Source organism: Macrosteles quadrilineatus, unplaced genomic scaffold, assembly GCF_028750875.1.
Source record: "Macrosteles quadrilineatus isolate MER2022 unplaced genomic scaffold, UCM_ALF_1.0 Scaffold_8__2_contigs__length_117827958, whole genome shotgun sequence".
NCBI lineage: Eukaryota > Metazoa > Arthropoda > Insecta > Hemiptera > Cicadellidae > Macrosteles > Macrosteles quadrilineatus.
Window position 1 is genome coordinate 83,560,758 of NW_026542601.1, and position 11,056 is coordinate 83,571,813.

At 34.3% G+C, this 11,056-nt stretch overlaps 1 protein-coding gene across 2 annotated transcripts; it reads right to left on the reverse strand.

Moving 5' to 3' along the window:
- Nucleotides 1-2,807: 2,807 nt before the first annotated feature.
- LOC129000036 (uncharacterized protein C18orf19 homolog A-like) lies at nt 2,808-10,793 on the reverse strand. 2 transcript variants are annotated; one of them, XM_054426886.1, is made up of 5 exons: nt 10,260-10,793; nt 6,531-6,777; nt 4,958-5,109; nt 3,114-3,278; nt 2,808-2,913 (listed from the first exon to the last, which is right to left on the reverse strand). In XM_054426886.1, exons 1-5 carry the CDS (start codon nt 10,414-10,416, stop codon nt 2,909-2,911), a joined length of 726 nt encoding a protein of 241 aa, XP_054282861.1. In that variant the 5' UTR covers nt 10,417-10,793; the 3' UTR covers nt 2,808-2,908. The 2 variants fall into 2 exon arrangements, with proteins under 2 accessions (XP_054282861.1, XP_054282860.1); XM_054426885.1 differs by lacking the exon at nt 2,808-2,913 and having other exon boundaries at nt 2,960-3,278.
- Nucleotides 10,794-11,056: the final 263 nt, after the last annotated feature.

Here is an 11,056-nt window from a genome sequence, read left to right on the forward strand (position 1 = left end):
TAGGAGACCAGTTATTGTTTATGATTAGATTATTTCACTTGGCTAAACGATGCTTTAAATTACTGAAATAAAAGGAAACAAATTAAATTGTAAACAAAACACAACCTCTACAATACGACATACAGAACTAACAATAAAATTGGCTTCAGGTGTTCCATAAGGATGACAAATAGGCCTATACTAAGTGAGTATGATTTATCTATGGTTCAATTTAACCACAAATGACCAATTACTCGATTAGATTAGAGACAAATCTTGTTTGGCTTGGCCTCAACAACCACCCATACAATCCTTATGTTGACTACCTTTTAAGGGATTTATGAAGAATCAAGAAGAGTTTTTTTAGAGGTTTACGGACTCTTTAAAAACTTGCATTTGCCTGTCTGCAGTGTTGGGGAAGCTACTTTTAAAATGTAGCTAGCTACAACTACTGCTACATTTCCAAAAAAGTAGCTTAGCTACAGCTACAGCTACAGTTCCGAAAAAGTAGCTAGCTACAACTACAGCTACAATGAAATGTAGCAACAGCTACAATTTTAGCTACTTTTCCAAAGACGTTACTTTTTATACCATGCACATTAGGTAAATGTAAAATTAATTGCAACTACATTTTTACTGAACAAACATTAAAAAAATTTCAGTATTGTATGTAACATTAATTGGAAAACAAATTATTCCTAGATTGTATTTAATTTTTTGGCATTATAAACCTAACATTAAGTACAACAACAGAACCAAATAGTTGGGTGTCCCATCATATTTAGTACTTATTTTTAAATAGCCTATTGCATTATTTTTAAGCATCTTAAATGTAAATTTCATTAAGTTCAAAGGACATACAACCAAACTATATTTCAAAAGCTCATTTTATTTCTTTAATATAGATTCATTTATAGATGTCTTATATCAACAATTAAGACCAATAAAACTGTAAAAAAATTATTTAAAAATACATTTTTGTGTTACAGAGCCTAGCCTACTGAAATTGGAGTTTATTGCCTTTCTTTACTTTTAATGTTAAAAACGACATTGCTATAAACTTTTAAAGTGATAAGTTACTTGTTCTATGAATAACACTTTTCATTTGTCAAGAAATCGTCCTTTATTGTCATTATGCATAGGGCAAATTGTGCTTCAACCTAGTTGGTACAGAAAACAGTATCCATTAACTTATCCAGAAATTGGCTTTTAATTTAAACATGTAGAATTTTGTAAAGTAAAAATAACATGTAGGCCTACTTGGCTATGTAACAAGTTGGCTATAGTAGGCTTGTTCTTGCAAGAACTAAACTAACAGATATATTCCTAATAATTGAACTTGGAACTTGGTATTCGTCTTAAACCATAGCATAGCCTAGGAATTAATAGTCCTATACAAGAGCTGTTACCAGGAGCAAACTATGCTATTTTTTCAATGAAAGTTTCATGTTATATGGAGATTTTTTCGTTACAATTATCATTCAGTCTAGGCATATCTTAAATCACATCAGGTAATTTCCTCTTTGTTAGTTTAGTAAACCTTTGAAAAATCTTCGTAATCTAACCAAGGAAGGGCTTGTGATGATGAACCACAATCAACAGCTGAAGCAAAGGTTGATAGACCAGCTTTCTCATTATTTTAAGGTTTATTCTTGAACACTATCGGTATAATAAACAAACTAAATTGATTACTAATTTTCCTGTCAATCACTTGCAAGCATTCAATAGCTTAGCTTCTCTTCTTGTCACCGGTAACGTTTAAACGTCGTCTGCATCTAGCGATTTTATTTTATCTGACAGTAATCATAGAGTAGTAAATTAAGGAAATGAGAGCCAAAAATGTGGATAACACTCATTTAATGGCCTCCATGTCCACACAACGTTGTTATAGGGAATGAAACGGCTGCAACCAGCTGTATGAAGCCAAGAAAGGCCTAATTTTTTTTTAAAATCTCAGTTTGAAAGAGGTTGTTTCACGTAAGGTTGAGGTTATGATAAAAATCACTATCTCAAACAATGTTAATGTAGCGAGAAAAGTAGCTAAAATTCCGCTACAACTACTTTAAAAATGTAGCTAGCTACAGCTAAAGCTACAAAATCTTAAAAGTAGCGTAGCTACAGCTAACGCTACAAAAAAAGTAGCACGCTACTGTAGCGTCGCTACTTGTGGCGCGCTACTTCCCAACACTGCCTGTCTGCAACGGCCTCTGGCTTGTGTGTAAAACGTATCAGCAAAGCAAGGGGTTTATGATGAACGGTTCATTTGTACAAGGGTGTACAAGGGTAAGTACAAGGGTGAACTGTAGGCCTACTGATAACATGCTGTGGCAGGTACCATGATCCGAACACATGATGTCGCTGCCTTGTGCTCAAAGTTTGTGGCGCTGCTGACTGAGCCTCCGACTCACCAAAAAGTAGGCCCTCACTACTAGAATAAACTAAATGAAAATTGCCTGTGTGATTTAGACAATGTTACAGATTTTCTATTGGATTCTGTTAGCAATTTCAAGTTTCAAGATCTTTGACGATCTTCGTGATTTAAGAAGGCTGGAAAACATTATCAAACTGTATCAATGATCTTTCTAATGTGTAATGGTAAATGTTATACTACTTGTCATCGTCACTGTAAGACTTATGATATCTAACGAGGAACTAAGCTTCAGTGGAAGTATCCTTGTTTAGTAAAATCTTATGTGTATTACTAAAAATTTGAACTTTTCAAACAGATTTTTAATTTATAAGCAAATAAAAAAAAATTAAAACACATTTCCAACATTTATCGCCACTTAATGATACACAAGGGCCTATTGTATAGAAACACCTTTGCACACTGGTTAAGCTGAATATATTTCTCGCTATTACAATTCTCGAGGAGAACTTGCACTATTTTCCTACGGTTATTTAGTTAAATGTAGTCTGCTGGGCTTAGTTAATCTGTAACAATACGAGAAATTGTAAGAGGATTGTGGAAAAAGATAAAAGCATGCTTTTAGATTACAAGTATAATACTGTACAGTCCTTTTATATTTGAAAAAACTAACATTCAATATAAACTCTTATAATGGCAGTCTGTATCTATATACAAAACAAATAAAAATAAACTAATCTAATCTGCTAGGGATTCTTCTTCTTACTTTCTGTCGGCTTCAGGGAGTGCATCATATTATCTTTGAGAGACTGTCCTCTTCCTTTCAGTATTTCCTTCTTATCCTGATATATTTCCTTCAATTTCTCTTTGCTAGGCATGGGTTTTATGTATCCTCGCTTCTTCAAAAAGTTTATGGACACTGTTGTACCACCTAGAAAATTCAGAACAAAGATTAGCCAGATGTTGCAACAATTTTTGATAAGAGGCATTAAACAAAGAGATTGTTTTAAATCCCTCAAATGAAATCAGAGATCATGCAGACGATTTTTGAATGTTAAGCACAATAAAATATTTATTACTGCTTTTAAGTTCTTGACGAAACCTCATTTCTTTAGTAAGGACTGTGACTGTAGGCCTACATTAAGTTGTATAAACATTTTGAACATTTTTAAATCTTCTTAATTCACTGTATCGTGTGAAGACCTATGTTTATCAATCATAATGAGTGTTACGGTACACATTATTTTCATTTAGTCTTGATCTAGCAGAAGATACATTTTTATTTTGGCTAAAACTTTTAATTAGGGATGGACGAGATTGGATTTTTAGTTCGAGACGAGACGAGATCGAGACGGGATTTCCCTTCTCATACACAACGGGAAATGCACGTTCGGAATTTTTACCTGATTTTGTAACATTGTTAGATGACTGTTTAAATACAAAAATAATGATAATAGGCAAGAATATTTACAATCTTTTATTAAAAAACATCAGCATAACATTTTTTTATTAATCACGCCTAAATTATTAAAAATGCCTACGATTAGGAAACATAGTGATATCAGTTAGGATAGAGTTCAACTTATCCTAAAATAAAATATTAATTTTTATAAAATAGTTACTTGTTTTGACTTTTTTTATAGTAGTAAAACATTCTTCACACTGCTAACATTTAACAAAACTTCTCAAATTTTATTAAAATAATAAAAGTAATATTTACATTTGAAGAATTAATTAAATAAGAACGCCTTCGCAAAGGAAACGCAACTACAACACGCTCCTGTATTGCGGGTATTGCATTGACTTTCTGCAGGCGTTTTTATTTATTTATTTATTTTATTTTATTTATTTTTTTTAATAAATTCTCGTCTCGATAAAAATCTCGGCCAAAAAGAAATCTCGTCTCGTGTAACGAGATTTTAAATTTCCCGAAAATTTCCCGAAATTTCGAGACTTGACCATCCCTACTTTTAATGATTTTGTTGTGAAAAAGAAATTTAACTTTTTTATATTTTACTGTTTTATTTAAAAGTAATTAACGCATAAAATGACTAAACTTTAACTATTTTTGTTCTTTGTTATCCCAGTTTCAAGAACTTGAATCATATTAGAATTACCTTTATTGTTGGTGCCTGATGCTTTAGAAGATGTTTGTGTCAGCCTAAGTGTTTTGCCACCTTGTTTGGTATCTTCAGGGGCCTTCTTAAAAATGTATCTATTATCTATATTATCACAAGGTCTATATTATAGGTAATTATAGGTCTTTCATGTTTCGGAAACACAGTAATAAACCGGCAACACAACACAGATGAAAGCGCCGCCCGACCATATACCAAGAAAATCTAAACTACCTTCAACCGTTAAATCCAGATGCCAAAAACCACAGTCCAAGAAATGGAACCAAGTAAGAAAGACTTCTTGTTGTCACTCTGCCCTGTGTCCGTCGTCCAATCTACCTTACCATGATACTAATGACCGCATATGTTAACATTTTATTGTAAATATAGACCACACAAGCTGGTAAATGCATAGGGTGACACTAACGTCTTACCAAGAACTCTCAGGCAGCATCAAAGGTAAATTTAATATAGCAAAACATTAAACTCTTACCCAGAGTCACGGTGTACCGGAGTGGGGTAGCGATCTTGTAGAGAGCATATGATATTGCGAGGTAACCAGTCGTTGCATGTCCGTTACGTAGAGGATTGATTAGCTTGTCACTAACATTCAGCTGTTCTAGCAGGGCAACAATGTCGACTCCACTGAAAATAGAAAATTGCTAAAACACTGTTAAACACAAAAGAAATAATCGGTGTTGGGATTCAGTCTTTTAGAAGGAACAACATTTATTATTTCTTTTAGAGATTATTCCATACTTAGGCTTATAGGGAATTTAAGCTAGGCTATTAAGTTTACCGTAGGTCTAGATTCACTTTTTTGTTTTGAGGTGTTCAGAGGCCAAAAAGACATAATCCGTTCAAATGTAGCCTATATAAATATTTATACTATGTCTGTGTCCGTAAGCGTTATTGATGAAATTTGGTAAAACGACCTAAACTTACATCTATTCGAACAAGTTATTGACCCAGCATGATTGGACTAGAGTTTTATGGGATAAAAATTTTTCAACTTATGACCTTAAAACATTAAATTTATTTCATGTACATTGGTAAATAAATAGTGTCAATCAATTACAAAAGAAATACATCAGTATTAAAACCTTAACTACTTAACACAATTTTTCCTCATAAACTGATGTAGGGTACCTATACCGTACTTTTAGTCCTGTTGCGAACAAAGGTGGAAATAAACTGTATGTACTTCTCTGTGGAAACTAATAAACATAAGTGATGATATGTTTTGAGGGGGGGCTATCGACATGTACAGTTTGGCCAAAATCTCTGTTGACGCAGGCGGGTTGCTACTAGCCAAACTAAAACAAACGGGTGTCAGTTATAGGCAGAGCTAGGGTAGGGATGAGTGAATCATGCTAAGTAGCAAGACACAAATGTTTTCACAAAAGTAACCTCGCCAACCCCCTCACCTAGACCCGACCAGTTCTAACCGTTCGCACAGAATCTTTGGCCAAACTGTACTGCAGGGGGGGGGGCTCTATGTACTCACACCACTGCTAGTCACCTGCATTAACTCCTGTCTTGTTCCTGTCTTTAAGTCAAAATGTTAAAGTAGCTTTACTAATGTGGTGTTGTTTAATAAGCTACATGAAAGCAGCAAATCTCTAGACCAAAAATTATTTAAATTAAGGTTAGCCTATATGACTAGCTGTGTAAAAATCTCTGTTAGGCTATAACTTAGTCCTTAGTTAAATTTATGATTTGAAAACTTAAAGAGTTTAAACTTTGTACTTTGTCCATTACATAATTGTAATGTTTCATTTTTTACTTTGTCTATTGCTTAATTGTAATGCTGAAGGACGATAAAAGTATTCTGATTCTGATTAAAAATTTAAAACAGTTTTTGGTTGAATATTGTTGAGTCAGTTTTATTTATAAAATATGAATAAAAACATAAACAAATCATAAATCAATCCGATGTTTAGGCCTACTTTGGGATAAAATAAACTCTCTGCGGAACTGTACCTGCTGATTCTTTTAGGGGTGAACTTCAGGTTTATATGTACAGTAAGCCTACTTATTGTATGGTAAAATCAAATACTTCTTACCTGCTGGCCAAATAATAAAATCCTCCGAACCAGCCAGCTGATGTGACCAGATGTACCGGCAGCAGTACATACCAGTAGTCTCTGTACATTGCCTTAAACCTCTGGTAAAGAGAAGGTTTGTTTTCTGGCTGTTCATTCCCTGAAGTTGAATTTTCAGGAGTTGACGAATAGTGCCTGGTGATTACTGAGGAACTAAACGCTGAAGCGTGATAACCCCTGGCATTGCAGTTGCAATGAACTGACCATTCTGTAAAGAATCCACAGGGATTAAAACCACAAACTGCAGTTAAGTTATACCATCAATATCCCTACATTTATTAATTGTCACCCAAGTGAACTTGGGTCTAATATGCTACGGTTATTTTTCTTTAAGAATCACCACAATATAGATGGCCTATTAATGATCTTTTTTTAAGTTGGCAATCAGGCCAAATATAAGCCTACACCGTTTAGGTAGGTACCAGCAGGTGGGTTCAACCATTCAAAGTTAAAAAATTCCAACTCAGCAACTTTAAAACTCACCAAACCCTTAAGTTAAGTCCTAGGCAAGTTAAGTTACCGGTAATTTTGATTTTACGATAGGAACCTACCTGAGCAAGGTCATAAAGCCTTGATTGTTACGATTGGATTGGAGCTGCTGAAAGGTAGGCTAAGTTAGTAAAAAATACATACTAAGTTAGGCCTACTTAAGGCAATGTTGCAATTCCGAGGTCTAAGATAAAAACTTTTAAGCTTAATGTCAAACTTTTAAGTTAACAAAGCATAAGCTTAATGGGAAAATTGTTTGCCAGGGAAAATTTTGTTGAAAAATCTTACGTTAGGTATCCATAACTTAGGTTTTAACGCCTTGGATTAAATTAGTTAGGCCTACGGTAGTTCACTTATTTATTTATGGAAAAAATGCAACAAACTAGGGATCGACAGGTCAACCATCGATGTTCACATATCTGTACCAAGTATCAAGAATCTAGTGTGTGTATTCATCGTTAGTTAAGTGCTAAGGCTACCGTAAGTTACAAAAGGTGGATGAATGTCGGGTCTGTCCATTATGATTCATACAATTAGGTCTAAGTAACATATTTTTTGTTGCTCAACATTTTTAATTTTCGTGAAACTTTCTTAAAATGTTAACTGTATCAATTTCGATTATAGCCGGGTAGACTTCCATATCTGTTGGCACATACAACCGAATGAAAATATCGATTGTTTATATCATTGTAGATAGGCCTAATATCATTTGATTGGTTAAGTTAGGTTAGGGTATCCATCATCAGCATGTTCAACTCTGTAAAAATGGTGTAACTTAACCCAGGGCCGGATTTCCCAATAGGCCCGGGCCTATGGGCGCAAGCTCCCAGAGGGCGCACGGCCGAGAGGAAAAATATTTCTCCAATATCTAAAAATAAAATAATTAGCCATGGCTTAACATATTTTGCGAGTTGATATAAAAAAATAACCCTTGCCAATAAAGCATTATAATGTTTAAATTCATTAGAAGAAATAACTGTTAGAAAATATAAACAGTTTTTCAACATTACGCATCAATTTCGTTACAACATTGATAACGAACATTGGTTATACGGGAGTAGGCTGTAGGGATGCTGTCGAGCGCCCGAGCGGTACGCACCGTATTGCCACTGTAGGCTACTCTTTGCACTGCCACTATGCTGGCTCGGCACAACACAACTGATCGGAGTGAGACACCGTTACCACCCATACCTCACAAAAAGAAAATGTATTAACTAATCTTTTGATCAGTTTACAGCAAACTGCAGGGTCAAGTTAAAATATATAATATACGTTTTGAATATTAAAAATACGATAAGTTTATCTTTGAAATTCAATAACGAAAAAATATCTGAGTTTGCAACAGGTTTTATAAAAATTAAATCCCCTCCAAAGCACCATTTGATGTCATTTTCTCCTCAGCTCAGACCTGAGGATAATTATGGTTGGCCGGACTATTGCTTTGCAAATATAATCTGAATGCAGTACCACCATAGATTAACCATAAACTCAAGTCGACTAGTTATCATATTGTTAATCCTAAATATAGTTTTTAATGTCTAGTTCATATAGGTTGGTCACACTGGAAGTTAGTTTTGACGTACCGGTACAGTAATTTTGTTTCTATTATTCTATGTTGTCGTTGTGAGAGTTTTAGTTTCTTGTAATATAACCAGGGGACCTGGGGACGACCTTTTGTTTATGATTAGATCGTTTTATTTTGGACAAACTAGGTTTAAATAACATATAACTTAAATAAAAATAATTGTTTTCAGCTAATCCCTAAGGATGACTAATCTACTAAAGGTCTACGTACTGTTATGGAGTTCATGTTTTGGGGCCTGAAATTGGAATCAATGGACATGCTTTTTTGCAGAAATGCTCTGTGGGTTGGATTGTTTTGTTTCAGTCCCACAAGCGTGAGCATTTGCTAAAAGCATAAAATTGCCAAAAGTGTTTAAGACGGCATTTTGTTAAGGCTACTGTAACAAAGACAATTCTTAAAAAAAACTTGCAATGATAAAACTTTGACGATGAGTGGTGCTAAGCAATTAACATAGGCCTTTAGGCATGATATAGTTTTTAACCCTCCAAGTGTCCATAGTTTAGGCCTTAATGTCCACCTATTTTTGGCGCATTTGCAAGGTTTTATTAAAACGGATCTGAGAAGCTTAAAACAATGTTAATTCTAATGTTCTATATACCATTTTGTTTGGAAAATCATGGGCTTCAATATTATATATATAAAACATAAGGAAAATTAAAAAAAAAAAAAATTTTTGGTAAAAAAAATATAATTTCAAAAATTTTCAAAAAAAATATAAGTTCGCGCTCAATGAAATTGTATAAATTATAGGCCTATAAATATTTGAAAATAGCCACTTTGTTCTAAATTTTATGAGGATTACAAATATATAATAATATAAGGAAGTATATTTGCAAATAAATAAGTTATGGGCAAAAAACTGATTTCAGTACATAGCGTTTAGCTAAGAATGCATAGCCTAACCATAGCTAGGAATCTGGCTGATAATTTACATCAATATCACTACCTACTTCTTCAGGATCATCAACCAGCACTTCAAAACCACTTAAATCGTCTTATAATGCACCACGTATATCACTACTTTTGATTTTTAACACTAAAACAATGATAAACGTAATAAAACACATCAGTCATCGGTCCGGGGGAACCTAGCTGTTTACAAATACACGCACGTCAGCTGTCTGCTACAATATTTTCGGAACTAAAATGAATAGCGCTTAGAGACAGACCTCTGCAGAAAGCTTAGAATATTACGGAAAGAACGATACCTAACTCGATCCAGTTCAATCCGATTCAGTCAGTCATAGAGCCTTCGCCGTAAACGATGTCTGCGTGTCGAAAAATCGACAAGTAACACTACACAAAGTGTGCTGCTTGTCGAATTTTCGTCAAGTAACACTGGGAGGGTTAATAAAGGTTTGTAGGAAAGAAACTGTTACCAGAACAGGGGGCGGAAAAAAATATTTGGGCCTAGGGGCGCCAAAATGCTAAATCCGGTCCTGACTTAACCGTAAATAAATAAATATCCGTCTAACTAACCAAACGATATACCGTATCGAATAATCAAGCCTATATATCGATCAATATTTTCATTTTCATTCGGTTATTTGTACCAACAGAAATGGAAGTCTACCCTTATTAGCCTAGCCTACCTGAGTTAGGCCTACTTAACTTACTTGAATTCTGGAGAGGAGCCTTTTTGATAATATTTGTGTTGTAAAACCTCTTAGGTTTTGACCATAGACATCTGGCTGTGTTAGCATAAACATAGGAATTTGACGGGGCAAATTTCTTCAACACTATTGTGCTTAGTAACCCAAACTTGGAGTTCATGACTTTAACTTACAAAGAAATAAATAGGCCTAACAAGATCAACAAGATTAAACTAAAATAAACCTTTATGAAACACAATGTTTAAGTGTAATATTTTGTTTCTTGAGTCATTACTTCTACTTTAAAAACTCCCAAACACCAAGTGTGGAGTGACAAGGACCTATTAGATTACCTTAACCTTACAACGGTGGAAAATACTCTAACCTATAAAAGACAAATGCGCATTTAGGACAAAAGTCCTAAATTAATGTTGGTATACTGACAGTGACAATTAGTTCTGAAAAATTTATCTACTTCTTCTGTCGCGATTTTGAAACAAGGTAGCGTTTTGCCGGAGATGAAGATGATAAGATTGGTGAGAGTGAGGAGAAAAGTAATCCACCATCCACCAAATAGTGATGTGCGATACGTATCGTATCGTATCGGAATATCACGATACGCGAGGGACGATACGATATTTCGATACGATATTTGAAAAACGATACGTATCGTATCGCCTAAAACGATATTTGTATTTATATCGGCACATAGAGCGATACGATTCATGTCAAAACGATATTTTTAAGCTTTTTTGCGCAGGCCGAGCAAACTGCAAAATCTGTACTCTGTGGATGTGTAGTCTGAAATAGGAGTTTTTGAT

Coding starts and splice junctions, on each gene's coding strand:
- LOC129000036 (XM_054426885.1), bottom strand. CDS start 10,416: ATGAACTCCAAGTTTGGGTTACTAAGCACAATAGTGTTGAAGAAATTT. Junction 6,778..10,259: donor GGCTCCTCTCCAGAATTCAA/GTAAGTTAAGTA, acceptor GATTCTTTACAG/AATGGTCAGTTCATTGCAAC. Junction 5,110..6,530: donor TTTTATTATTTGGCCAGCAG/GTAAGAAGTATT, acceptor TTCTATTTTCAG/TGGAGTCGACATTGTTGCCC.